We start from the raw sequence: 27026 nt of genomic DNA, 5'->3' as shown, positions 1-27026 counted from the left end.
TTGTATACAGCAACAATGAACAAATTGAGAAAGAATATAGTAAAACAATTCCATTACTAAAGCCTCAAAAAAAAATCAAATACCTAAGAATAAACTTAACAAAAGGATGTAAATGACTTCTACAAGGAGAATTACAAACCACTGAAGAAAGAGCTCGGAGAAGACTACAGAAGGTGGAAAGATCTCCTGTGCTCATGGATTGGCAGAATCAACATAGTAAAAATGGCTATCCTACCAAAGGCAATCTACATGTTTAATGCAATTCCCATCAAAATCCCAATGACATTCATCACAGAGATTGAAAAAATCTACCTTAAAGTTCATTTGGAAACACAAAAGACCTCGTATAGCCAAGGCAATATTGAGTAAAAAGAGCAACACTGGAGGTATCACAACACTTAATTTCAAACTACACTACAGAGCTATAGCAATAAAAACAGCATGGTACTGGCAAAAAACAGATATGAAGACCAGTGGAACAGAATAGAGGACTCGGATATGAATCCATGTAGCCACACCCACCTTATTTTTGACAAAGGTGCCAAAAACATGCAATGGAGAAAAGACAGCCTCTTCAACAAATGTTGCTGGGAAAAGTGCCTATCTGCTGGTAGAAAACTGAAATAAGATCTATGCCTATCACCCTGTACTAGTATCAACTCAAAGTGGATTAAGGACCTTAATATCAGACCCAAAACCTTGAAGTTAGTACAGGAAAGAGCAGGGAGTACTCTGGAAGCAACTCTGCAGGTTGACTTCCTGAGCCTTACTTCTTATTAGGTATGTGATCTTAGGCAAATCTTTAACTTCTCTGCATCTCAGTTTCCTCATCTTTGTAACAGAAATAGTAAGACTACTGTCAGAACTAGCCTAGTCAATAGGTACAGAGTGTTTTCCACATGGCAGCTTAGTTAAGTGCTCAGTAAATGTTGCCGTGCTTGATGATGGTTGGCTCTTTTATAGTACTTAACACACAGGCTTATTCTCCTTTTGATGTACAGTCAAATATGAACCCGGTGGCCTATGTCCTCTCTTTAAATTCCTCCTACCCTTCTGCCCACTCCCCCTCCCTTGGCCCCAGTGTGGTCTGGATGGGCCCCAGAGGGGCAGGGGCAGGGACAGGGACAGGACGTGGGGCTGTATCTGACAGGAACCTGAGGGGCTGGCCTGGGAGGGGATTGGGGCCCGGCTTCCTGAAGGGAGGATGGGCTAGGGCAAGCACACAGTGCCGGAGAAGATGCCCTCCTGGGCCCTCTTCATGGTCACCTCTTGCCTCCTCCTGGCTCCTCCAAACCTGGCACAAGTCACCAGCCAAGGTGAGGTGTGTTAAAGGGTGGAGATCACCTATGCCCAGGAAGAGGGACACCTGGGAGGGAATAGACAGCCCTGGAAGGGGATGTAGGGTAGGAGGCCTCCACTGGTCCCCTACTCTTGCTCACAAACATGTCTGGGAGGGCCCAGAGCCAATTCATCAGCTGTTTCTCAGATGTCTCCTTGCTGGCCTTGGACTCAGAGCCCCTGAAATGTTTCTCCCAAACATTTGAGGACCTCACTTGCTTCTGGGATCAGGAAGAGGCAGCACCCAATGGGACATACCAACTGCTGTATGCCTACCCAGGGTAGGTACTGGGCTGCGCCCCACTCTGCATATGTCTGCCCCTATACTTAGTACAGCAAAAATTCCATTTTATTAGCTTCTTTTGTGTTGACTCTATCAGAGGATGACTCCAAGTTCATGCCCTTAGCAGCTAGTTTATCAATAGCCCAGCTCAAGCCACTGCATAACCCTTAATCCCACCCATCCCAAGCCAAGCGGTAAGAAGAAAAATGGCAGTACAGAGACAGGAGTTGGGAATGGCCTGGCTTGGGTCCACAGGCTAAGCATGGTGGCTGTGTAGATAGGACCTCTCCTATACCAACAGAGAGAAGCCCCGTGCCTGTCCCCTGAGCTCCCAGAGTGTGCTCCGCTTTGGAACCCGATACATGTGCCAGTTTCCAGCCCAGGATGAAGTTCGCCTCTTCTTTCCGCTGCACCTCTGGGTGAAGAACGTGTTCCTGAACCAGACTCTGACCCAGCGGGTGCTCTTTGTTGATAGTGTGGGTAAGAACATCTCTGTCACACTTCCACCTCCATCTGCTACCTACAGGCCAGCTGCTAGAATCAGTCTTGTTTGTGGTCTTTCAGAACCATATTATCAGATCTCAGGCCCCTTATCATCCTTTGGCATGCAGAGCTAGATCTATCTCACAAATCATTTCACACCAGGGATACCTTGGTCTTCCCATTACTGATATATTCATTTAGTCACCTATTCAACAGTTATAAAATACCTGTGTGTGCCAGGCACTGTGCCAGGTGACAAGGATGCAGAGATGAAAAGAGGTTCTCACTTTATTGTCTAACAAACCATTACACTATAGTGAGGTCACTGTTTTCATGAGGAAAGAACAGAACGAGACTTTCCTATCCTGCCCTCCCCTCCAGAGGAGTGACAGCTTTGATCTTTTTGAATCCAGAGCTGCCCCCAATTCAGCCTCCAGCATCCCTTTCTACAGTCCATGGGTTGAACTATAGACTGGCACTCAGAGTTCTGATGTGCCCACTATTTCGTCTTCAGGGCTGCCGGCTCCCCCCAGTATCATCAAGGCCATGAGCGGGAATCAGCCAGGGGAACTTCAGATCCGCTGGGAAGCCCCAGCTCCCGAAATCAGTGATTTCCTGAGGCATGAACTCCGCTATGGCCCCATGGATTCCAGGAACTCTACTGGCCCCACAGTCATGCAGCTGCTCTCCACAGAAACTTGCTGCTCCACTCTGCAGAGGCCGAACTCAGTCCCTGCTGCGGACCAGCCTCCATGTGCTCAGTCCACAGTGCCTCAACAGGATGGACCGAGGCACACCTCCTCAACTAGAGAAGTATTCTAATCTTCTTGGGCTCCACTTCCTACTCCCAAATTTGCCCAGGGAAAGGACTTTTATTAGCTCTCAGGAGCCCTATCTATTTAGGGATATCCCATTTGGGCCATTCACACAGACAAAATTGAAAGCTTTCAAGCCTCTAAATTAATGGAGATTTCCTTAAAAATCTCTGACCTGAAACCCATCAACCAGGCCTCCAGTCTGTGTGCATATTTATCTGATAAAGAACTAAGCTCTGCACACACATGCTGTAGGTCTTCAAGTATTAGGGACGGAGGCTGTCTTGGCTGAGAGGCAGACCTAGATTCTGATGCTGGGATCTTTCTTCCCAGGCTCCATCTCTTACATTCAAGGGTGGAAGTTGCCTCATCTCTGGGCTCCATCCTGGCAAGTCCTACTGGCTCCAGCTGCGCAGCCAACCTGATGGGGTCTCTCTCCGTGGCTCCTGGGGATCCTGGTCCTTCCCTGTGACTGTAGACTTGCCCAGGGATGCAGGTGGGTCAACAAAAGAATGGAGAGATGAAAAGGAGATTTAAAAAGATCTCTAGGGAGGTTTGGGCTAGGTACGGAGGCTCTGAGAACCATGATCCTGATGATGACCTCAAACTTGCCACTGTACAGGACAAACTATGTTCAGGGAGAGAAGAGAGAATAGAAGTCAGTATTTTGTTATATGTATAAAAACTACAGAGTACATGGTCCTGATGGGACTTACTTTTTTGACCTCAGCAACAATTGGACTGCAATGCTTTTCCTTGGACCTGGAGAATATCACCTGTAAATGGCAGCAACAGGACCATACTAGCTCCCAAGTCTTCTTCTACCACAACAGGGTCCAATGCTGCCCCCAAAGGTAAGAGTTAAGCTGTTGGTTGAATTTGATGGGAGAGACGCTCAAATCTGCAGAAAAATGGCAGCGGGGCATGACTCAAGTAGTAAAGCACCTGTTTAGCAAGTGTAAGGTCCTGAGTTCAAAGACCAGTACCATCAAATAATAATAATAAATAAAATCTTTAAAAAAAAAACCTGCAGAAGAAGGAAAAGATTACTCTTAGTCCTCCTCATTCTCCTATCTTGTCCAAAGACTAAACAGCCTCCATATTCTGTCATCTATTCTCCCATCCTCCAACAAGTATATTATATCCTCAATCTCTCTCCATTTCCACTGGGAATGCCTTGGTTTAATTCAACCTTAATCACATCACCTGGATCATCATGACAGTCCACAGTCTCATTCGCCTCTAACTTATTCCTCATGATGTGGATTGAGTGACTTTTGCTAAGTTCAAACACCGCAAAATCTTTGTAAAACTCTTACTTGGCGTGACCTTCCCCCACTCAAGTATGTACTGCAATGTCCCATGATCTCTAATCTGTTAAATCCATACAAAACTCCTCATTGATCCTCTCTGAATCCAATCTATTACCAAGCTTTATTAATTATATCTATGAAACATCTCTAGAATCTGTCCACTTTCGTCTAGCACTGTCATTACTCTTCCAAATCATGCTCCACATAGGAACTGGAGTAATCTTTTTAAAATGCTAAAATGAACAGAACACCCCCTGTTATATCCTTGCTAGTTTTCCATTGATCTTAGAATAAAGAAGTCTATCATTATAAAGTTCTAAAAGACTGAGCTCCTGTCTGTGTCTTCACCTTCATTTTATACTGTGCTGCCCTTTCCTCTCTCTGTTCCAGCACTGGCCTCCATTGGTTCTGCCATATTCCCTTCTGCCTCTGAGTCTTTACATGTGCTGTTTATCCAGCTTGCCCATCTTTACTTAACTTCTACTTACCCTTCAGCTCTCAGGTAACTGTCCTGTTCCCTTCCTTATTAAAGCCAATAATATGACTATACACTCTTATACCATGTGCCTCTTCTTCTTAAGTACTTATCACAGTTACAATTTAACATTTACATTTTATGTGATTATTTAATTGTTTAAAAAGTTCTCTCTCAGGGATGGGGCGTGGCTCCACACTGTTTTTGTTCACAAATGCATTCTCCCTTACACAGAGCCTGGAACACAGTAGGTACTCAGTAAAAAATTGTTCAGTGATGCTAGATAGAGTGGTATACACCTGTAATTCCAGTACTCATCATGCTGAGGCAGGAGGATCACAAGTTTAGGCCACCTACATAGTAAGACCCTACCTCAAAAAAAAAAAACCCAAAAATTGTTCAATGAATTGAATAATTGAAAAAAATGCTCTCAACAATTTTAATGTATTCTTCAACTTTTTCTATGCATTTACATATGTCTATCTACAACATTTAATTTTCAAATATAAATTAGATAACATTATATTTGGTTTTGGTTTCGCAGTGCTAGGGATGGAACTCAGGGCTTCATGCATGCTAAGCAAGTGCTTTACCACTTAGCTACACCCCCAGTCCTACATGGTTGTTAACTCACTTTTAAATATGTCTTTGAACCCATTACAAAAAGAGGTGACTCATTCTCTTTAATAACTTCACAGATTTCCATAGTATATAGGTACAATCCATACATGGATTAAAGTGTGACAAAACTGAAGTCATCATTTCTTCTGCCCAAACCTGCTATTCCCTTGATTGTCCTCCATCCCGTCGTGAACTCAAATTTCACTTAGAACTCATTGAACTTCTCCCATTCCTATGCCCTCCAGGTCCAATCAGAGAATCTTGTCACTCCTACCTCTTGAATATCTCTTGAATCATCTCCTTCACTCTATCCTCACTGTCACCACCCTATTTTCAGACCCTCATCACTTTGCACATGAAAAACCACACGTCCTAATGGATTTCTCTCCTCCTACTCTCCCCTCACAAATCTTTTCTACAATCTGCAGTTAGAGTAATCTTATGCAGTACAAGGTAATTATGACACTTTCCTGTTTAAAATCCTTAAGTGTCTCAATAATTATTACAAAATTAGTTCAGTTCCTTAGAAAGGCCCCAAGGCCATCCATGACATGGTCTGAAGTCTCACATTTGCCATTTTACACCAGACCCTCTATCCCACTTAGAATTTCCCCCAAAGCACCACTTTCTTATCTGTGTACATGTGCCTGGGATGCCCAATTGTCCCCTTTGCTTGACTTATTTGTAGTCCAAGCCTCAGCCTAAAACTTGCCTTAGCCAGGAAGCATTCCCTGACCCTCCCAGTTTAGATTAGATGTTCCTTTATGATGCTCCCAATCCAGTCTGTTCATACCACAGACAAATATCTGTTCTTCTGTCTCTCCCATTGAAATCAGAACGCCTTGAACATTTTCCCTCTATGTGTGAATAAAAGAAATACATAAATTGATAATTTTAGTGATGACAAGTTAGGAATTATAACCAGGAGGCAGACATGACTCATTTGCTCAATAAACAATTGTTATTAAAAGGCAAAAAAAACACAAAACAATTGTGACTATGTGCCAGGCACTGGGGATGGTTCTAGGGATGGGGATGTAACTCAATTGTACAGCACTTGCCTACTGGTTTGAGCCCCAGCACTGCAAAAAAAAAAAAAGGAGGAAAAGTTGCCAGGGGGTGAACATGTATGTATGTGTGGAATTATCGCAGTGAAACCCCTTCATATTATTAATGTATGCTAATTAAAAAATATAACAAAACTATTTTTTAGAAAGGAAAAAATTCCAGTGTTGTTGGGGCTATATTTTCACAATTGGGGAGCATGGAAAAACAAGTAAAGAAATAAAGGAACACATTATATGGAAAAGCCTCACCAGGGAGGTATCAGGTTAACTGAGATCTAAGCAGCAAGAAGGAATGAATCATATGAAGACCCAGAATCAGAGAAATCCAGGGCAAAGGGAAAATATAAAGTTAGGGCACACGGCATATATGTGACACAGGAAGAAGGTCAATGTGGATGAAAGGTGACAAATTGGCATGAGAATTGTAGGAAAATTATGAGGTAAAGAGAAACCAAATCATATAGAGACTGTAGACCCTGTTATGGAGCTTGGATTTTTTGTCAAGGGGATGAGGACCCACTGAAAGATTTTAATCAGAAGAGTAACATGACTTACACCTTTAAAAGATATGTTTCTGGGTTGGGGATGTAGCTCAGTGGTAGAACCTTTGCCTAGCAAGTGTAAGACCTTGGATTTGATCCTCAGCACCAAAAAAAGGGGAGGAGGGGAGCCTTGCATGGTGGTGCATGCCTATAATCCCATTACTCAAGAGGCTGAAGCAGGAGGATCATGCGTTCAAAGCTAGCCTGTGCTGCACAGCAAGACAAAGAATAGCATAGTCAGCATCAATGGCTCATGTCTGTAATCCTAGGTACTCAGGAGGCTTAGATCAGGAGGATCATGGTTCAAAACCAACCCAGGAAAATAGTTTGTGAGACTCCCATCACAAAAAAAGGGCTGGTGGCACATACAAATATAATAAAAAAAGAACAAAAAAAAAGGCTGGTGGAGTGGCTCAAGGTGTAGGCCCTGAGTTCAAACCCCAATATTGAAAAAAAAAAGAAAGAAAAACTGGAAGCTGATTCTAATAGCCATGGGGAGAACAAATTAAAGGCAGTGAAAATAAATGCAGAAAAGTCAGTTAGGAAGCTATTATAATAATCTAATCACAAGATACCCTATAGAGGAAGAGGACTATTGTATGAGAACATTTTAAAAACAAAACATGTTTCCCTCTAGAAAGATGAAGGCTCTTTAACCCTTTGAAACAATCTTGTGATGTAAGCATCAATCCAGTTTACAAACAGGAGGAAACTAGAGCAGAGATATATCAAATCACTTTCCCAAAGTTACACATTGGTAGGCCAAGACCATACTATTTTCACATATCATAGTAGTCTATCCTCAAGGGGAAGAGGCTGGACCTTATGGTATAAAAACAGAAGGAAAGCCATACAAGCCCATTCCAAAGGTGTTTGATTCACAATTCACACAGGCCATAGTCCCTGGATGATGGGGAGGATTAAGATTTAGTGTTTGGGGCAGGCCTGATTCAATGACTCTGTTGGGCTGGTTCTTAGGGACCCCATCTGGGAGAAATGTGAAGAGGAGGAAACAAATCCAGGATTACAGTCCACTCAATTCTCCCGCTGCCACTTCAAATCTCGAAATGACAGTGTTATCCACATCCTTGTAGAAGTGACCACAACCCAGGGTGCTGTTCACAGCTACCTGGGCTCCCCTTTCTGGATCCACCAGGCTGGTAAGAAGACTCCATTCCTCCCACTTAGTTCCCATCCCCACCAAATATGACTTTATGCACATGATCCCCAACTCTGGCAATTCTGACCCATGGCCCTGGTGACACAATGCCTCATGAACAGAAGGGCTTAAACCAGTCCCTGCTGAAATTCCTGTAGTGCTCCTCCCCACCCCAAGCCTGCACTGGAGGGAGGTCTCCAGTGGGCATCTGGAGTTGGAGTGGCAGCACTCATCATCCTGGGCAGCCCAAGAGACCTGCTATCAGCTCCGATACACGGGAGAAGGCCATCAGGACTGGAAGGTACGATAAAGCAACAAGTGCCTGAAGACTGCTACACAGGGTATTCCTAAGGTCTACCATGTCTCTTATCAGAGGGATTGTGTCCATGTATCCATAGTTGGATTTGTATGTCTATGTTTGTCAGATTCAGCTGGTATCTTAATCTCTCTTGGGCATCTGACAGTGCTGGCTACTGCACTTCAAAAGTTCTCTTCCCTTTGCCTTTGGGATAGCAGTCTCCCCTCATTTTCTTTCCTTTTATTTATTTATTTATTTTGTACTGGGGTTTGAACTCAGGGCCTACCCTTAAGTCATGCCACCAGTCCTTTTCTTGTGGTGGGTGTTTTCGAAATAGGGGCTCATGGAACGATTTGCCCGAGCTGATTTCAAACCGTGACTTTGAACCTCGATCCTCCTGATCTCTGCCTCCTGAGTAGCTAGAATTACAGGCATGAGCCACTGGCGCCAGGCTCCCCTCGTTTTCTTCCTACTCTGACTGAACTTTCTCACCCTGCTTTCAGTGCTCCACCTTTTCCACCCTTTCTTAACAGGTTATGCTTCTTTAAGTCACATCCTAGGCTCTTTCGCCCCTAGATAAACAATACATGCTCTCCCTAGGTGAATGCTCGCCATAGTTCCAATTATTCATATAGAACAACCCCAATTTTATCATTCTAATTCCCATATAGAAAGGAATTTAAGAACCACAGGCAAACTATCTAACCTCTTGAAGTCTCTGCTTCCTTACTGGTGAAGTGGGAATCAAATAGCCAAGCATGCTGGCTCATACCTGTCATCCCAGTTACTTGGGAGGCAGAGATCAGGAGGATCGAGGTTCATGGCCAGCCCCAGCAAAAAGTTAGCAGGACCTCATCTCAGTCAGTAAGATGAGTGTGGCAGTACAATCCTGTCATCCCAATTATGTGAGAGGAATAGGAAGGAAGATCGAGGTCAGAGGCCAGCCCTAGGCAAAAATGTAAGACCTTACCCGAAAAATAACTAAAAACTGAAGAAAAAAAAAAGGGGCTGGGGATGTGACTCAAGTGGTAGAGAACCTGCCTAACAATCATGAGGCCCTGAGTTTAAAACCCAGTACCACACAAAAAAAAAAAAAGTGGGTATAAAGCTATCCACCTTATAGATAAAGAGTTTCTTGGGCAGGGAGAGGTCGGCCCGAAAGAGGTTCTCTGTCAGGGTTCTCCATCTGGCACGCTATTGCCCAGGAAGCGAGTTTTCTGCCAGCTAGGCTCCTTATTGTGGGGGGCCCAAGACAGCCTGGGGATTCAAAGTGGTGACATTTTGGTCAAACAGGTGCCAGGTGCTCGAGACCCTGTCCCAGGACCACCACACCCTTCTTCTTTGCGCAGGTGCTGGAGCCGCCTCTCGGGGCCCGGAGGGGAACCCTGGAACTGCGCCCGCGATCTCGCTACAGCTTACAGCTGCGCGCCAGGCTCAACGGCCCCACCTATCAAGGCCCCTGGAGCGCCTGGTCGGACGCAGCGAGGGTGGAGACCGCCTCCGAGACCGGTGAGGTTGGGCGGGGCCAAAGCCAGTCTGTGGCAGAGCAGGAGGCGGGGAGGGGGCGGGGTTAGAATCAGGGGCGGGGCTCTGAGCGCGCCCGTCTGCGGCTGCGCTGACGTGCCGGTGCTTTGGGTGCAGATTCTAGACAGGGTGTGGCGGGCCTGAGGACAGGACCGACGGTCAGCTCTAGTAAAACGATTTTTGTCCCCTAGCCTGGATCTCCTTGGTGACCGCTCTGCTCCTGGTGCTGAGCCTCAGCGCCCTCCTGGGCCTGCTGCTGCTGAGGTGGCAGTTTCCTATGCACTACAGGTACCGCTTTTACTAGGAGGGATACTGGGTGTGGACCCGGCTGGGCCAGTGTCCTCTAAACAGGCATCCTAGGGTCACTTGTCACCGCTCTTCGGACCCCCGCAAGTCCACACCTATAGCTTCAGCTGCTTGCTGCACTCCTTCTCTGGGAGTAGCATGTTCTTCTTCCAGTCTAACATGCCCACTGTACTGGACACCTCAAGGCAGCCCCATGTCCTAGCTACTCATCTCAGTGATAAGGCTATGGTCCAGCCTTAGCCCAAACCAGGACACTTTAGCGCCTCCCCCGCCCCATCCATAAGGCCATCTGGTCTGGTCATTCCACTTCCAAAACCTAGATCAAACAATGGTCTCCTTTCTCTAGACCCACAAGCTACTTGACTCTGAAACAGAGCCTCTTCTCCCTCCAATCTAGCCTCACACAGTCACCACAAAAATCTTTCTAAACTTCATACATGAGCCTATCATTCCACTCCTTAAATCAGTAGCCCAGAAAATCAAGGCTTTGCAAAATCTGCCCCCTGCCCTCCCACCTTCTAGCCTGTGTACTAAGCTTGTCAAACTGTTAGTGATTTCCTCTACCAGTCAGACTGCTTTACATCTCAGAGCCTTTGCAGATAACGTCCCCTCTGCTTAGAATACCCACCCCTGGCTGACTAATGCGTATTCCTCTTTAAATAACTTTCTTCACCAACTCCTAAGAAACCCTTCCTGACCTTCGTTTATTGGCTACTCTTGTGTGCCACAATAGCTTTTTACTGCATTTCTTTTTTTATTTTTTTTCTTTTTGGTGCTGGGGATTGAACCAGGACTCACACATGCTAAGCACATGATCTACCACTGAGGTACACGCCAGCCCTATATTTATTTCATTACATGTCTTCCCCACTATACCTTACTTGGTCATTTTTAAATCCTCAGTGCAGTGCCTGCCAAGTAGCAGGTCCTTAAATAAATGTTAGTAATGAATGACTCACGTATGTGGAAGTTGAGAAGAATGTCACTGGAAGTTGTAAACATGGAGGATAGAATCCATACCACCTCCTCAGTCCTTCAATTGGTAAGAGCTGCTGATTCTTGAAGACTTACATCAGAACTCAGCTCCTCCAGGCAGTGTGTTTTGGTGGTTCTAGGCTGGCTCAGGTGCCCCTCTTGTTGGTTCGCATCTCTCTTTGAACATGCTTCTCTTTGAACTTTTATTCTGCCTGTGTGTGAGCAGACTGAAAAGAAGCCTCTATGCAGGTAGCAAGATCCAAAAAAATGTTAGGCTGGAGTTGTGGCTCAAGTGATAGAGCACCTGCCAAGAATCCCCAAGGCGCTGAGTTCAAACCCCAGTATCACCAAAAAAAAATGTTATGGAGGGGGAGTGGTGCTGCTGAACTCCAACCAGATAAGTAAGTCACTCCTCTTCCCTGGGAACAGGTCAGAAGTATTCAGCTAAAGTCCTTCCACATGAAAACATGAGGCTAAAGAATTGGAGGTCTCCCCAGTACACCTTAATCTGCACTCCCAGACAGGTGACCCTGTGCAGCAATTTAATAAGAATCTCCATTGATTTTCTTCATTTATTCAAATAATTTCTTTAGTACCTACTATTAGCCAGACACTGGAGAGACAGGAATGAAAAAGTAGACAAACTCTGCTCTCAAGGAGCTTGCACTTAAAACTAAAACAAATATATGTAAAAATACAATAAGTACACAGTAAGTCAAGTGCTATAAAGAAAGATAAAAACAAGCTGCAGAGGTACAATAATGCACTTCTGTAATCCCAATGCTCCAGAGATTGAGGAAGGAGGATCATGAGTTTGAAGATAGCCTGGCTACATAGTGAAAACCTGTCTCAAAAACCAAACAAACAAAAAACAAGAAAAAGCAGAGCAAGAAACAGAAAGTGATGGGGAACTGAGATGTTACTATTAGTAACAAGGAAGGCATCTCTGTCAGGATGATGTACATGTAAGCAGAGACCTAAACGAAGTGAGGGAATCAATTGACTGTTCCAGTCAGAGACAACAGCAAGTGCAAAGGCCCTAAAGCAGGAATGTTTGAGGAAGCTCTACACTACCCATTGTGAAGTTGCCCACCACCAATTTCCCTCTCCTGTCTGAGGTTTTCTTCTCATCTCTACTGTTCTACCTTATTTTATGCTCCTATCTCTTCAAGCCTTACTCCTCTGCCTCACTGCCTCCCCTACTGCCTCACTTCAGCGCTGTCTTCATCCCTCCCAATTCACTCCCTGACTCAGGCTCCTTCTCTTCTTTCTCCCCTAGGAGATTAAAGCATGCCCTGTGGCCCTCACTTCCAGATCTGCACCGGGTCCTAGGCCAGTACCTTAGGGATACTGCAGCCCTGAGTCCGGTGAGTGCACCCCCTACCCTATTCTCCCCTCTTCCCACCACCAATGAATCTGGTCCCACAATGCAACTTATTCAATGTCCTTGCCTAGCAGCATACCCCCAGCCCAAATCCCCTTCCTAAACAATCCACTCAACCCCATCCCCAGGGTCTGCTCTAAGGCAGCTCCTTTTGCCCATCTCTCCCAGCCCAAGATGACAATCACAGATACCTATGAAGAAGTGGAACCCAGCCTCCTTGAAATCCTACCGAAATCCTCAGAGAGGACTTCGTTGCCACTGTGTTCCTCCCAAGTTCAGATGGACTACAGAGGATTGCAGCCTTCTTGCCTGGTGACCATGCCCCTGTGTATGTGCCCATCCATGGCTGAGTCAGGGTCCTGCTGCACTACCCACATCGCTAACCATTCCTACCTACCACTAAGCTGCTGGCAGCAGCCCTGAAAGCAGGCACCTCACTCCCACTAGCGAGGGTCAGATCTAGGCCTCTCTGCAAACCTCCTTACCCTGCCCCCAACACCTCAGACCTCACCTCTATCACTGTCTACCCACCTTATTAACCTTCACAGCACTAATTTTCCATACTGTTGCTGACAAATCCAGGGCCCTTTCTCAGCAGGCTCATTTGAATTTTACCCTCCTTCTCTCTCCTCTCCAATACCAAACTCCTCCAAAAGAAGTCTCACTTCTACACCTCCTACTGACACTTTAGAGAGTACTTAAATTAGTTCCCCTACTACCACTTTGCTAGTGGAACTGCCCTGGCAAAGTTCACTTCAAATCTTCTAATTGCAAGATCCAATAGGATCTCAATTTATCTGATCTCTAAGTGGTATGACTACTCATTTCTCCTTTAACTTCTCTTCAACCTTGGCTCCCACGGTGTTGCTTTCTCTCCTGGTTCTACTCTTTCAAGTACAGCAGTTAGGAAGCTAAACTCTGGAGTCAGAGATAGGTTCAATTCCTATCTTCCACACTTGCTAACTATGCAGCCTTAGGCAAATTAACTGTCTTTGAGCCTCAGTTTTCTCATCTATAAAACAGAGATAATAACAGCATTCTACAGAGTTGTGAAAATAATTGAGGTAATCTAAGTAAAGCACAGTGCCTAAGATAAACCAAATGTTCTAGGCACACGAATGACCACTGAGTTACAGCCGAAGTTTATTTGTTGTTGTTGCTTTTTTTTTTTTTCGAGACAGGGTCAGGCTAGCCTTGAACTCTAAATCCTCCTGACTCAGCATCCTGAGTACTGGAATTATAGGCATATACTATCATGCCCAGCAAGACTCATTTTGTTTTGTTTTGTTTTGGGTACTGGGGTTTAAACACAGAACCTTCACCTTAAGCTACTCCACCAGCCCTATTTTTGTGATGAGTTTTTTCAAGATAGGGTTTCATAAACTGTTTGACTGGACTGGTTTGGAACCATGATCCTCCTGATCTCTGCCTCCTGAGTAGCTAGGATTATAGATGTGAACCACCGGCACCCAGCTAAGACTCCATTCTTAATATGATCTCCAATCCTATCTATTCTCACTGCATTTGCTCTATGTTGACCATTCCAAAGGTTTTAGCTCCAGCCCAGACTTTTACTACAACACCTGTGGTGCTCTGTGCAGGCAACTGTTTACATGTCTGTCTTTTGCTACTAGAGCGTGTTTCTTGAGACCAAGTACTTTCCCCCAAGCACCTAGAATACAGTAAGCCCACTTTGTTCACACATTTATTACAGTTTTTACTATGTATGGTCAAAAATAAATTTAAAAATCAAAAGAAATTTCAAAAATTAAAATATTGAAATGCCTGAATGTGCACTATGCAGCCCGGTTGGTGCAGAGAAGCTCTCAGTCTGTCCTTTGTTATCATTGGTTGTGTTTAAATTGTTGGGTGATCTGCTGAGTGTTTCTCTGCCCTTAATTTTATGGAAAATAAACCTCCCAAAAAGCAAGGTAAAAATTACTGTGCTTAAACTTTAAGTGATAAAGTTAAACTTTTCAATTTGTTGGAAGGCGGCGTGTCTTTAGTGGAAGTTGTGCATTGTTATGGGAAAAATGATTTAAGCATCTTCAGTACAGCACAGAACTCTTTGCATCCTAAGCCTTCTCCGTTTTTCCTCAAGGGCAGTCTCCTTGGAACCACAGATACCAAGGGTTAGTATGCTGTTTGGTACATGATAGTGGGCCTTCAATAAATGTTTTCTAAAGAACGAAATCTTTCCGGACAATGTTACCCTAATCCCATGCCAACTTCCCTTATCCTCTAAGTCATTCATATGCAGTGGTAAATGTACTTAAACTACTCAAGCTATGAATTCCCCTAACCCACTCAAATTCTCAAACAAATGTTTTTCTGCTTTTTTTTTTTTTTCCTTTTTCTAGCTCCAAATATACCCACTGTATTAGTCAGGGTCTTGGCAGAAGTAAATGGCACAATCAACTGGGTAATTTGATGAGTTTATCATAGGGCGTATTTACAAAGATGAAGGCAAGATTTGGGAAAGCCATCAAGGAATATGGCAGTATCCCAAGCTAACAACAGAGAGCTGGCACCAATCCTAGACATCAAGGAGTAAGGAGAGGGGTGGTTACCAGACCTGGAGGGGGATATGGCCTTTGGTAGAAGGGAGCCAGGGGAATAACAGGAGCTCAGGCTCATGCTTTTCCCACACTAGCCTTGAGTGGCTACAAGTCAGAGCTTTTTAACATGGCTGGGGGAATGAATTATGTATATCCTGTAGCCATGTATTTGCCCTAACCATACTCATTCTCCAACCTTCTACAACTTTCTCTGTTTCTGCAAGGCTGAATCAAATGGGCTGTATCAGTGGATTACCCTAGACTCTGGTTTCTGTTTGGGTTCCAGGAATGGGAGGATATTATGTGTTGAATTATGTCCACCTCAAAATTCAACCCCTACTACCACAAATGTGACCTTATTTGGAAATAGGATCATTGTATAGCTAAAATGTTGTTACAGCCCTAATCCAGTATGATTGACTACTATTCTTATAAAGTTTGTAATTTTTTTTTGTTCATTTATTCACATGTGCATACATTGTTTGGGTCATTTCTTCACCCAAACTTGTAATTTTATAAGCAATGGACATTTGTAATCCCAGCCACTTGGGAGGTGGAGATGAAGAGGATGGAGGTTCAAGGCCGGCCTGGGCAAAAAAAAAGTTGGGTGTGATGGTGCACACCTATAATTCTACCTATGAGGGAGGCATAGGTGGGAGGATGGATATGAATTTCCCCAACACACACACACACACCTCACCCCAGGGCAAGACAACAAAAAAATTCAAAACTTGTAAGACCCTATCTGGAAAAATAGCTAAGGTAAAAGGTGTGGAGGTGTGGCTCAAGTGGTACGCTTGCCTAGCAGGCGTGAGGCCCTCAGTTCAAACCTCAGTACCACCACCACCAAAAAAGAAGTCGTCATATGAGCACCAGATTGAATGGGAATCAGCCCTTGATTCCTACCAACGACTTTGTATGACCGTGGGCAAATTACTTCCCTAAGCCTTCATTTCTCCATCTGTAAAATATGGACCTGTGGCACCAAGCACGGGCGAGACAGGATCTCTAAGATTCTTGACACTTCTAAAGCCCCAGAGTGTAAGCCATTGAATCGCCCATTGGTTAGGCCAGTCTTTTATCTTTCAGATAGGCAGGTTTGAATCCTGATCCTTTTTCTTAGCCTTACGGAGTTCGCTTCCCCTCTCAGCCCCATTTTCCGTGATGATAAAAACAAAAGCAAAACCACACAAGTGTTAACTTCTTCCTAGCGGGGCTCCTGGGGTGCATCCTAACATGCCTTGGCCTCCTTTCCTGCTCCTAGGCGTCTCTACCCCTACCTTTCCTTTCCCTTCTCTGAATTGCTTAAGGGCTCTGGGTCACTGCTCCCAGTTCTGCACCTTTGTACCATAAATACAACCCACAAGCCGGCTGTGTGAGCTTCCTCATGCACCCTGACCTACACAACAAGCTCGCGGCAGGTGTGGGGATGTGAAGGAATGAATGGAAGCGTCTTCAGAACGCAGGCTCCGCCTGCGTCTGCGCCCTGATGCGATCGGACTTCCAACCTTCAGAGCCAGGCTTTGGACTTCTCTTACCCTTCAAATCACGCGGCACTCTCGTGAGATCGGAGACTTCCCCGGAAGACCCGCCCCCTATGCCTCAGAGACCAATATGCTAGGGCGACGGTTGAGACGGTTGGGTTTTGAAGAAGCCAATGAACGTCCGGAGCGGAGAGTTTAAGAGAAACAGGCCAGTGGTGCTGAAGCTGGTCGGCGATTGGAACCTGCTCGGGAACGCACGGTGAGTAGCCGTTGGACCGAGTCTGGGCAACCGAGCCGGGGGATGCTAGGCAAGGAGGGGCTGTCGCTGGGTGGGGGTGGGGTGAACGGCTTTGATTGTGAGGCTGGCTGGGAACAGAGGCCCCCCCGTGCCGTCCTCGAGCACGGTCGCTTCTTCCCCCAGGGCTCAGCAGGCACCCACTCCAAGACCCCTTCCCCTCCAGGCGCTCCCATGGCGCAGTTCGTGTTCGAGAGTGACCTGCATTCCCTGCTTCAGCTGGACGCGCCCATCCCCAATGCACCCCTCGCGCGCTGGCAGCGCAAAGCCAAGGAAGCGGCTGGGCCGGCCCCCTCACCCATGCGGGCCGCCAACCGATCCCACAGCGCCGGCAGGACCCCGGGTCGGACCCCTGGTTAGTGCATTGGGGCTGGACACCGGGCGGGAGAGGGAATGGCTGAGAGCGGCTTTCATGCTTCCTCTTTTGGGAGCCTGGTCAGACTGTCTGGCTTCTCTTTTCCCTGCCCCAGGCAAGTCTAATTCCAAGGTTCAGACCACCCCTAGCAAACCTGGGGGTGATCGCTATATCCCCCACCGCAGTGCTTCCCAGATGGAGGTGGCTACCTTCCTCCTGAGCAAGGAGAACCAACCTGAAAACAGCCAGACGCCCACCAAAAAGGTATGTTTCCCAGAGGGGTGGAAGGCATGGGACCTGACTGTGTAACTTGGGGACGAGCCTATCTCACCACCATCCTTATGTGCCAGGAGCATCAGAAAGCCTGGGCTTTGAACTTAAACGGTTTTGATGTGGAGGAAGCCAAGATCCTTCGACTCAGTGGAAAACCACAGAATGCCCCAGAAGGTAAGACCTGAAGTTCTTGAAGGCTGGTGTCACTCCATCTCCCCAGGCTTAGGGAGGTGCTTGTCTGTGCTTCCCAGCTAAGACTGAGGGCAAGAGAGGTGTCAGTTTTCCCTGGGTCTCACCCACTCCATTGCCACAGGCTACCAGAACAGACTGAAAGTACTCTACAGCCAGAAGGCCACGCCTGGCTCCAGCCGGAAGACCTGCCGCTACATTCCTTCTCTGCCAGACCGGATCCTGGATGCCCCTGAAATCCGAAATGACTACTGTAAGTGCTGCAGCCTTGTCCTTGGATGGGTAAAGATGGTCTGGGGACCAGGCAAACAAGAAAGTTCATGGTCTTCCCTTTCTGCCTCTGGCAGACCTGAACCTTGTGGATTGGAGCTCTGGGAATGTACTGGCTGTAGCGCTGGACAACAGTGTGTACTTGTGGAATGCGAGTTCTGGTGACATCCTGCAGCTGTTACAAATGGAGCAGCCTGGGGACTATGTATCTTCTGTGGCCTGGATCAAAGAGGGCAACTACCTGGCTGTGGGCACCAGCAATGCTGAGGTGCAGGTAAGATTGGTTGATCCCTGCACTGTAGCTCTGTTGTCACCAGATCCAAGGATTAGCTTGCACAGCTAGAGAATGTTAGTGCCAAGCCCTAATCTCTGATCCTAATGGTCTTGTCTCTGCAGCTATGGGATGTGCAGCAGCAGAAACGGCTTCGAAACATGACCAGCCACTCTGCTCGAGTGAGCTCCCTAAGTTGGAACAGCTATATCCTCTCCAGGTCAGTGGTTTTTGCCAGTCTATAGCAAAATCAGTGATTTCTGTCTACCTACTGCCCCTGGCATAGACCTGAAATGAAACAGCTTTGGCTTGTGTTTTGTGCTGCCACACATACACAGACCCTAAATCTCTTCTTCTCTTCCTCAGTGGCTCACGTTCTGGCCACATCCACCACCACGATGTTCGGGTTGCAGAACACCATGTGGCCACGCTGAGTGGCCACAGTCAGGAAGTGTGTGGGCTGCGCTGGGCTCCTGATGGACGACATTTGGCCAGTGGTGGCAATGATAACTTGGTCAATGTGTGGCCTAGTGCTCCTGGAGAGGGTGGCTGGGTTCCCCTGCAAACATTTACCCAGCATCAAGGGGCTGTCAAGGTGAGAGGGGTTGGGCTGAGTCCTCTGCTGGACCCCTAACTCTAACCTGAAGGAAGATGGGATGGTGGGACTGGACTGAGTTTTCTGTGACCCCTATGGCTCCTTATCTATTGCTCTACTACCTGCTGACCCTGCCTTTATATCCTGCCTAGGCTGTTGCGTGGTGTCCCTGGCAATCCAATATCTTAGCAACAGGAGGAGGCACCAGTGACCGACACATTCGCATCTGGAATGTCTGCTCTGGGGCCTGTCTGAGTGCTGTGGATGCCCATTCTCAGGTAGTTTTACCTATTCCAGCCTCTCACTCCATGTGTGTTCTTACTCTACATGGTCTTCCTGGGCAACCATGTCCACTCCATTGTCTTCACCAACTCTGTACCCTGATTATTCCCAGATTTCTCACCCAGCTCTCATTCATGAACTCCTATTTCCAAATCTGGTTTCTCTCCAACCCTATGTCTTCTAGATACTGCCACATCCAAATTAAACTTGTCATTTCCCCTTGCTACCCTGAAATGTATTCCTCCTCCTCTTTGTGTATGATTTCAGGAAGATGAACCTGCTCAGAAATATAAAAAGCCGCCTAGAATCTTTTTATCTTCCTTACCAGGATCTATCAGTTTTACCTCAGAGTATCATTGATAACCATTACCTCCCCCTCACCTCTCCTTCCCAGGGGAGGCCCACAGCAATGGCTTCCTCATTGGTCCCTAAGCACTTTTTTTTTTTCTTTTGTGGGACTGAGGTTTGAATTCAGAACTTCACTCTTACAAAGCAGGCACTCTACCACTTGAGCCACACCTCCAGTCCATTTTGCCCTGGTTATTTTGGAGATGGGCTGTCCTCAAACTGCAATCCTCCCAATCTCAGCCTCCCAAGTAACTAGGATTACACAGGCACAGTGGTTTCCTCATGAGCCTCCAGTGCCTGACTCCAAGCATTCTTTATCTCCCCTAATTTGTTCTCTACGTTCTAAGTGGTCTAATACTGTTCTCCTTACACCTGTAATGGCTCCCATCACCTATAAAATACAGTCCAAATTTATTAGAAGGATATTTGAAGCTCTTTCTGGAAGGCTTCCCTGCAATCTCTCTAGAGACTGGTGGCTCAAGTTCACATTCTCATTTTTCCTAACTTAATTTACACATAATTTAGTCAACTTACTGAACTTCTGATTGATTCATTTGTAAAATGGATGATAAAATTGTCAAAGGACTTTCTGTAAGAATTGTAAGATTCAAGTCTTGAGAGACTTATACCCATGCCAAGTTTTCTCCACAGGTGTGTTCTATCCTCTGGTCTCCCCACTACAAGGAGCTTATCTCAGGCCATGGCTTTGCCCAGAACCAACTGGTTATTTGGAAGTACCCAACCATGGCCAAGGTGGCTGAGCTCAAAGGTAGGTGGCTAAGTGAAAGAAGTTAAACAGAAAGGCCACATATTGTATTACTCCATTTTTAATGAAGTGACCAGAATAGGTAAATGTAGATAAAATATTTTAATTGTTGCCAGGGGCTGAGGATAATGGAAGTGATGAAAATGTTTTGGTATTATATTTAGTTGTGCACAATTTTGTTAATACACTTAAAAACCACTAAATTGTACATTTTAAAAGGATAAATTTTATGGTATATGTGGCCTGTATTTCCAGGTGACAATCAAAATGTCTACATTCACATGTACTGCTCATTTGCCTCAGGTCACACAGCCCGGGTCCTCAGTCTGACCATGAGCCCAGATGGGGCCACAGTGGCATCAGCAGCAGCAGATGAGACCCTGCGGCTATGGCGCTGCTTTGAGCTGGACCCTGCTCGAAAGCGGGAGCGGGAGAAGGCCAGTGCAGCTAAAAGTAGCCTCATCCACCAAGGCATCCGCTGAAGACCAACCCATAACCTCAGTCTTTTTTATTATTACTATTGTTGTTGTTGTTGTTGTTACTTTTCTAATAAAGTCAGGTCCCCCTTTCTTCTCTTGGCAAAACCAATGTTCTAGCAGGGGTTTTCCCCTACTGTCTTTGGAGCTAGAAACAACTTGTGGGAGCCTTCACCATCTCTTCTGTTTGGAGACAGGGCTAAAGTAGACTGTATACCCCACCTCCAATCATACATGTACACACACAGGCACAGTGGTTTCCTCTGTCACTTTAATTAAGACACAAGTGAGTATGCAGCCTCCTCACTCTGTATTCCCAGGCCCCCTGCCCACCCTGACCTTTGGCCTAGAAGCTCTTGCTTCTGCATGGGGCTGAAGAAGGAGCCTGAGTCCATAGTGACAGATTATTGCTGACCTCTCTTCAGTGTGAGGAAAAAGCCCACAAGACCCTGGTGGGGGCCAGCCCTGAGTGTTCCTCTCCCAAGTTAAAGACAGGGAGGGGGAAATAAGTGTCCAGCCCTTTTAGCCCCCAACTCTGGTGGCAGAGGGCAGTGAGCCCACATCCCTGGAGCTGGCTGGGAGAAGTGGGTGAGGAACGGACACTGCTCCCTATACACCAGTCTCCTGCTCGGTCCTGACCATATGAGCTCTGGTCACAGGTGTAGGTGGGGAGGACACTTGGTGGATGCTGCCTAAGGTGCAGTCCTGAGGCACTTAGGTGGGCGCCTATCCTAGGCCATGCTTCTCAGTTGGCCTTGACCTTGGCAATACCTGGTGCTCCATTTTGTTGAAGTGCCCGGGGCAGTCGCTTGCCCTTGGTGTAGGAGTGATACCAGAAATTGGAGAACAGCACAAAGAAGATGGTGCCATACATCCAGATGAGGTGGATAATGATTGGGTACTGGTAGCTACAGCTGGGCATGAAGTAGTACTGGGAGATATGCAGTGAGACCAGGACAAACTGGATCTAGGATAGAGAAAGGAAAGGCTCAGGAGCAGTGAAGATGAGGGGATAGAGAAAGATAATGAGTGGGGTCAAAGATGAGACAGGCTGGATAAAGGAAGGATCCAGACTAGGATCCTTGGGGTTACAGGCCCACCAGGTTCCTCACCAGCTGAATGGCTGTCATGTACTTTTTCCACCAAAGGTAGGGCTGAGCCACAGGGCCAAGTGCAGACAGTCCATAGTACAGGTACATGACAACATGCACAGAGGAGTTTATCATGGCATGGAAAGATCCCATTCCTCCTGTGAGGAGAAAGCAAAACGGTAAGGAGAGTTGGGCCTCTGCTCCCAGTGGCCACCCCTTTTCCCCAATGGTCCTCACCACTCACCTGGAGCAACCATTACACCCCACCACCAACTCCAGGGAAGCACTGAGTGATGGAAGACATGTAGGAAGGTCACCTGCCCGTCTTTCTTCCGGAGAATAAAGATCACCTGAGAAAAGAGTGGGATAAGAGTTCAGAGCCAGGGCCGTTCTCCTTTTCTTCCCCCAGCTTCTCACCATGTCTATTAACTACTTACCGTGTCTATCAGCTCAATGAACTTGGAGAAGAGGAAGAGCCAGGCCACTCGAACCATCTGTGAGAAGTCAGAATAGCCTTAGTACTCCACACAGTACTCAAAGAGCCTTCCGAAACGGGGCCATGAGCACAGGCCATACCCTCACTGCTTCCATTCTCCAGGTTGCTTATGACTTACCCTAGTCCCTACTTACCCGAAGTGCCTCAGGACTGTTGGAATAGTCCACAGGGTCACAGCGCCAGGTATATGTACTCAGCCAGCCAGACATCAGGAACTAGGAAAGGGTGTGGATTAGACCACCAGAGACACCCCTCTCCCAGTAAACCCTTCCCTTCACTAGCTGAAGAAATGGGTATGAACTTCTCTGGAAAGGAGAGATGCTACACTCTGGCCCTATAACACACCCCTTATCCTGCTGGCAGGAAGTAAATCCTGAGCATCTTGGCTCACCTCATAGACAATGTAGAGGGAGAGTGCCACCAGAGAAAAGTTGTAGACAATCATGAAGCCTCGGAGTTGGAAGGGTTTCCGATTAGCCATGATACGAGGCCCAAGTTTGAGGACAAAGTACACGTAGGTCAGGAGAATAGAAGTCATCAGCAGTGGGGACCCCATGAGAGGGTAGTTCTGGACTCGGGGATCTATGAATGAGGGTCAAAGGAGTCAGAAAGGTTCACAGAGTTCAAAGGAGCCTCATCAGGTCTATAGACATGAGGTCAGATCACTAAGGGTCAAATGATAAGGACTCTTCATTATGACAGCCCAAGATCCTGGGATCCCAGGGAAGATGGGAGGGAAAGTCTGGTGGACAGCATCTTACCTGCATGCTTCATCATCTGCTGGTACAAGTTCACAACAGCTTCCATCCTGGCTAAGAATTCTGGGGAGAGATGGAGGGTGGATGTCAGACAGGACCCACTGCATGCTCCCATCCCACACCTGACCCACAGAGACAAAACAGACAAGATGACTCTGAGACCTCGTTGAGAAAGGTCAGGGCCAGGGATGTAGCTTAGTGGTAGAGAGCACTTGCCCAGCATGCACAAGCACCACATACACACACACACACACACACACACACACACACACACACACACACACAAAAGCAGCAACATAGTAAAAGAAAGGAATTGCTAGAGACTAGGAGGAGGCACTTTGGTGGGGGCATCTGCTCCCCATGCATCCTGCCAGCCTGGAGAAGGCTGTTCGGCCTTCCTCTTCACACCTTACTCTCCTCTCTACTCCTCTCCAGGGAATTTTACCTCCTGGCATCCCTCCCATCTTCCTCCACGAGAGAACTCTGTGATCTCTTTCCTGGTATCCAGAGCTTTCCCTCCTCACCAGCAGAGAACTCATCTCCAGAATGAACCTCCTCACCTTTCCTTAACAAATCTCTCACCTCCCCAGATCTGAGAAGTCAATCTTCTCTCCAAGATTCTTGCCTTCAATCTCTCCTCTCCTGCCCCCTCCTCTCCCAGATCCCTGTCATCTCCCCAAGGTCCCCCCCTCGCCCCTACCAGGACTCACCTCTTACTCCCTTCTGTTACTTCCAGAACCTTACCAGCCTGGAGTTCCTCCTCTCCCCTGCTAGTCACTTATCTCCCTAGGTCTGCTTTCCGGGGATCTTACCTCCAGCCTCTCCTCCCTGCTGGTGTGCTCTTCTCTCCAATCCTTTCCTCTCGGGAGCCTGGCTCTTTGAGACTCCTGCCCTAGCGGCTCCACCTGTCTGACTAGATCTGGAAGCAGCCCCGCCCTCCACCCGCCCCCGCTGTATTGGACATGGGGTGGAGGGTGGGTCCAGGCCACAGGTCAATGCCTAGGGGAGCAGGACTCACCAGAATTGGGAAAGCCAAGTAAAGCCCCAGACTCACCACCCACCTGTCCAAACCAGCCAAATGAGCTAAGGCCCTAGGATCTCCAGAAACCTCTTGGCCCTGGCCCTAGCCTTGGTCCAAGGAATTGCTAAAAAATTCACACCCAGCATCCTCTCCCGAACAAGCCATGAATTCTCAGTTTGTCCTACTTCAGAATGGGTACAATCACCCTTCCCTTCCAGGGAAGGGCAAGGAAGCCAGTGGCATGTGAGGAGGTGCGAGAATGGGGGTGGTCTCAAGAATCTTCCCCTCCCTCTGGGAGGGGTACTAATGGGCTAGGTCCCCTCCTCCTCAAAGCTGAAGGAATGTCGGGGGAGGCCTCACAGGGACACTTCTACCTAGACCCAGGAAAGCCTGGGTCCCAGAAGGACCAGGCAATTACCCAATAGCTAGGGTGGTGGGTGGGCCCAGTTCCCTCCATCCTGAGACCCACCAAGGCCTGCCATCCACATCCCTCACACTCAAACACACCTGCCTCTCACACAGCTCTTTATCATCCCAAGGACGTGTGTACTACACCAAGGGCTAGCACACATCCACACACCTCCTGCTAGCCATAAGTGCCCTGCCTCTGACACACCACCCAAACTGGCCTCCATGAACCATGACATGGGGTTTACTAAGCCTCACACCTACAAGGGACTGCACTCGAAGTGGCACTCACACATCACCATGCACAACCCCAGCAGCATGGTGTGCAAAAGCATATGCTCAGAGAGATGATGAATATCCGATCAGTCACATCACACACGGACAAGCACCTCCCTCAGTCACACAGATCTCTTGGCGGGCAACATTTCTTCACCCATACTCAGATTTTTGTTGGTGGCCTATGCCACCAACAGAGTGCTTAGCCTTGTGCTCTCACACACAGTTCCTCTCACGAACTGTGAGCTAGCTTGTTTGCTAGCTCCTTATCTCCCTCAAGCATCCCCCCCTAAGCACACTCCCCACCCCACACTCAGGCACCTTGGAGGGCAGGAGGGACTCAGGCTTCTGAGAAGGACCTCTCCCAAAGTTTAAGGGAAATTCGGGTGTGTCTCCCACAGGGGAACTCAGCTGGTTCCTTCCTTCCTTTAAGATGGATGGAAGGAAAAAGGACACCAGGGAAAGGAAAGGAAGGGGAAGAGAGGAGAGGCGGGAGAGGGGTAAGCCCAGAGGTGGGGGAGGAAGGCCTAAGTATGAGCAAACGGGGGCTAGAAACAGAGGTGCCGGGGGAGGGAGTGTGCTGGCGAGGCCCGGCCCCAGCAGCTGGGACCTCCCACCCACTCGCCCCAGGAACAGTCTCGCCCACAGCCCCGGCTGGGCAGGGCAGGGTAGGGCTGAGCTAGCTAGGAAGGGGGAGCCGGCACGTGGGGAGCCATGGAAGGTCCAGACTCACCAGTGGGGGCCAGGCGGGCAGTAATGGAGGGCTCGGAGGGAATAGGGCCAGAGAGAAGTCCCTAAGGCCAGCCTGCCGGCCACTTCCTCATCTGCTGGGCCGACTTTCTGTCACCAGAGGGGTAGTGGGCGGGCCGGGCAGGGGGCGCCTGCTGATTGGGCGGCCGGTCGAGGCAGGAGGGGCAGTCCAGCGCCCGCTTGGCCGCAGGGGCGGGGGTAGGGGCGGGCCGCCAGATCCTGGGGCAGGAAGCGCACCCAGCCCCGGCTCCCCACCCCTTCCCTCATTTCTCCTAGCCCGCCTCGCGGGTGGCTGCGGCCTGGCCTGCCTCCGGAGCACCCAGCTTCTTCCTGACGTCCAGCCTCCGATGGTCCCATTCTTGGCCCTCTGGCCAGTCCAGTAACAGGACTCAAGACATTTGCCGCCGGCGGCAGGCCCAGCTTAGGGCTCTAGGGTTCCAGGATTCAGCCCTTCCCTCAGATGGGGGTCCAGCTTTGCGCACTAAGGGCTGATTGGGATGTCGGGGAGGCGTTAGCGGGAGGAAAAAGCCGGCCACAAATGCCTCCTCTCTGAGCCTATAAACTTGGATGAGCCCTAGGTTAGAGCAAAGAACTCCTGCAACAGAGGTGGGAGAATACAAGTGGCCCGGGGCAAGATCAGTGAATCACTGGCTAAACTAGCCTTCAACGTAGTGAAAGGGAAAAAAGGGAAGTGCAGTTGGCTATGGCTGAAGGCTAAATGGGGCACTCTGACTTTTGTTGTAGAAGCAGAGAACTGAAGATTTTTTAGGAGGGTATAATCAGGGTTGTATCATTCATCAAACGTTTATTGACCACACACAGTGCCAAGACCATGTTAAGCTCTGGTGACACTCAGCATTTATATGTCTAGCTACCAGAGTACTGGACAGAGACCATGTGAGAGACAACAGCCAGCTCTAAGGAGGAAACTTAATAGGACTGGAGGAGGCAGAGAATGTGGGGATTTCCTCAGGGATGTACCATTCTCTATTTAGTTGTCAATTCTATACCTCACTTCACTCACCAACTAAAGTGAACTGTAGGGGGTACGGACCAGTTTCAATCAAATGAAACTACAGCAGCTCTGGGAACAGTGCTTTGCATACAGTGATCCAATAACTGCTTGTACAATTGGATAGCATAAATGTGAACAGAACTGAGGAATTGGCTAGGATGGATAATATAGTCATGCATGATAGGATGTAGCTACATAAATGTTTTCATCCTAGAGCTTAGGTAAGAGGTCAAAGTCAAAGTACATCCCTGAGCCAGTCCATTAGTACCTACTCTTGACAGGAAATGGCAAAGGTATACTTAGCATTGTGTACTAAGGCATTACCTGATCTAGTCCCTATTTCATCCTTTCATTCTACTTGTGTCACTCTTCTAAATCACTCTTCCAGTGCTTTAACTGTCCCCAAAGGATGTCAGCTTTTATACTCCTCCAACCATCAAGCATTGCCCCCTAGCTTAGCACAAGA

General features: G+C 47.6%; 3 protein-coding genes across 7 annotated transcripts; 2 read left to right on the top strand and 1 right to left on the bottom strand.

Annotated features, from left to right (window-relative positions):
- The first annotated feature begins 1237 nt into the window (after positions 1-1237).
- On the top strand, positions 1238-15663 carry Mpl (MPL proto-oncogene, thrombopoietin receptor). The gene is made up of 12 exons (XM_020175734.2): positions 1238-1316; positions 1487-1619; positions 1923-2101; positions 2619-2917; positions 3253-3415; positions 3650-3773; positions 7916-8097; positions 8255-8397; positions 9744-9903; positions 10110-10206; positions 12479-12566; positions 12752-15663. The coding sequence occupies exons 1-12, from the start codon at positions 1238-1240 to the stop codon at positions 13004-13006; spliced, it is 1902 nt and encodes a 633-aa protein (XP_020031323.1). The 3' UTR covers positions 13007-15663.
- A 936-nt stretch (positions 15664-16599) lies between these two features.
- Positions 16600-20853, top strand: Cdc20 (cell division cycle 20). Of its 2 annotated transcripts, none has more exons than XM_074080386.1 (11): positions 16600-16884; positions 17087-17275; positions 17391-17539; positions 17626-17722; positions 17862-17990; positions 18085-18281; positions 18404-18498; positions 18645-18873; positions 19026-19151; positions 20155-20272; positions 20573-20853. In XM_074080386.1, the coding sequence occupies exons 2-11, from the start codon at positions 17095-17097 to the stop codon at positions 20749-20751; spliced, it is 1500 nt and encodes a 499-aa protein (XP_073936487.1). In that variant the 5' UTR covers positions 16600-16884; positions 17087-17094; the 3' UTR covers positions 20752-20853. The 2 variants fall into 2 exon arrangements, with proteins under 2 accessions (XP_073936487.1, XP_020031320.1); XM_020175731.2 differs by having other exon boundaries at positions 16601-16884; positions 17047-17275.
- Positions 20854-20998: 145 nt separating this feature from the next.
- On the bottom strand, positions 20999-25686 carry Elovl1 (ELOVL fatty acid elongase 1). Of its 4 annotated transcripts, none has more exons than XM_020175728.2 (8): positions 25529-25686; positions 23094-23153; positions 22724-22914; positions 22467-22547; positions 22274-22330; positions 22081-22186; positions 21858-21994; positions 20999-21712 (listed from the first exon to the last, which is right to left on the bottom strand). In XM_020175728.2, exons 2-8 carry the CDS (start codon positions 23137-23139, stop codon positions 21491-21493), a joined length of 840 nt encoding a protein of 279 aa, XP_020031317.1. In that variant the 5' UTR covers positions 23140-23153; positions 25529-25686; the 3' UTR covers positions 20999-21490. The 4 variants fall into 4 exon arrangements, with proteins under 4 accessions (XP_020031317.1, XP_073936504.1, XP_073936502.1 ...); XM_074080403.1 differs by lacking the exon at positions 25529-25686 and adding an exon at positions 25117-25387; XM_074080401.1 differs by lacking the exon at positions 25529-25686 and adding an exon at positions 23903-24209.
- Between the last annotated feature and the right edge of the window lie 1340 nt (positions 25687-27026).

This window comes from Castor canadensis, chromosome 7, assembly GCF_047511655.1.
Source record: "Castor canadensis chromosome 7, mCasCan1.hap1v2, whole genome shotgun sequence".
NCBI classification, from domain to species: Eukaryota; Metazoa; Chordata; class Mammalia; order Rodentia; family Castoridae; genus Castor; species Castor canadensis.
Note: the sequence above shows the minus strand (reverse complement) of the source record. Positions and strands in the feature narration are given on the sequence as shown.

Bases quoted from the DNA above. Each gene is read 5' to 3' on its own strand.
- Mpl (XM_020175734.2), top strand. From the start codon at position 1,238: ATGCCCTCCTGGGCCCTCTTCATGGTCACCTCTTGCCTCCTCCTGGCT. The intron at 8,098-8,254 runs GTAAGAAGACTC...AAATTCCTGTAG, and splicing joins TTTCTGGATCCACCAGGCTG to TGCTCCTCCCCACCCCAAGC. The intron at 9,904-10,109 runs GTGAGGTTGGGC...TTTGTCCCCTAG, and splicing joins GGAGACCGCCTCCGAGACCG to CCTGGATCTCCTTGGTGACC.
- Cdc20 (XM_074080386.1), top strand. From the start codon at position 17,095: ATGGCGCAGTTCGTGTTCGAGAGTGACCTGCATTCCCTGCTTCAGCTG. The intron at 18,499-18,644 runs GTCAGTGGTTTT...TCTCTTCCTCAG, and splicing joins AACAGCTATATCCTCTCCAG to TGGCTCACGTTCTGGCCACA. The intron at 20,273-20,572 runs GTAGGTGGCTAA...CATTTGCCTCAG, and splicing joins CAAGGTGGCTGAGCTCAAAG to GTCACACAGCCCGGGTCCTC.
- Elovl1 (XM_020175728.2), bottom strand. From the start codon at position 23,139: ATGGAAGCTGTTGTGAACTTGTACCAGCAGATGATGAAGCATGCAG. The intron at 22,548-22,723 runs GTGAGCCAAGAT...ACCCTTTCCTAG, and splicing joins CCCTCTACATTGTCTATGAG to TTCCTGATGTCTGGCTGGCT. The intron at 21,713-21,857 runs GTGAGGAACCTG...TCTCTATCCTAG, and splicing joins ACATGACAGCCATTCAGCTG to ATCCAGTTTGTCCTGGTCTC.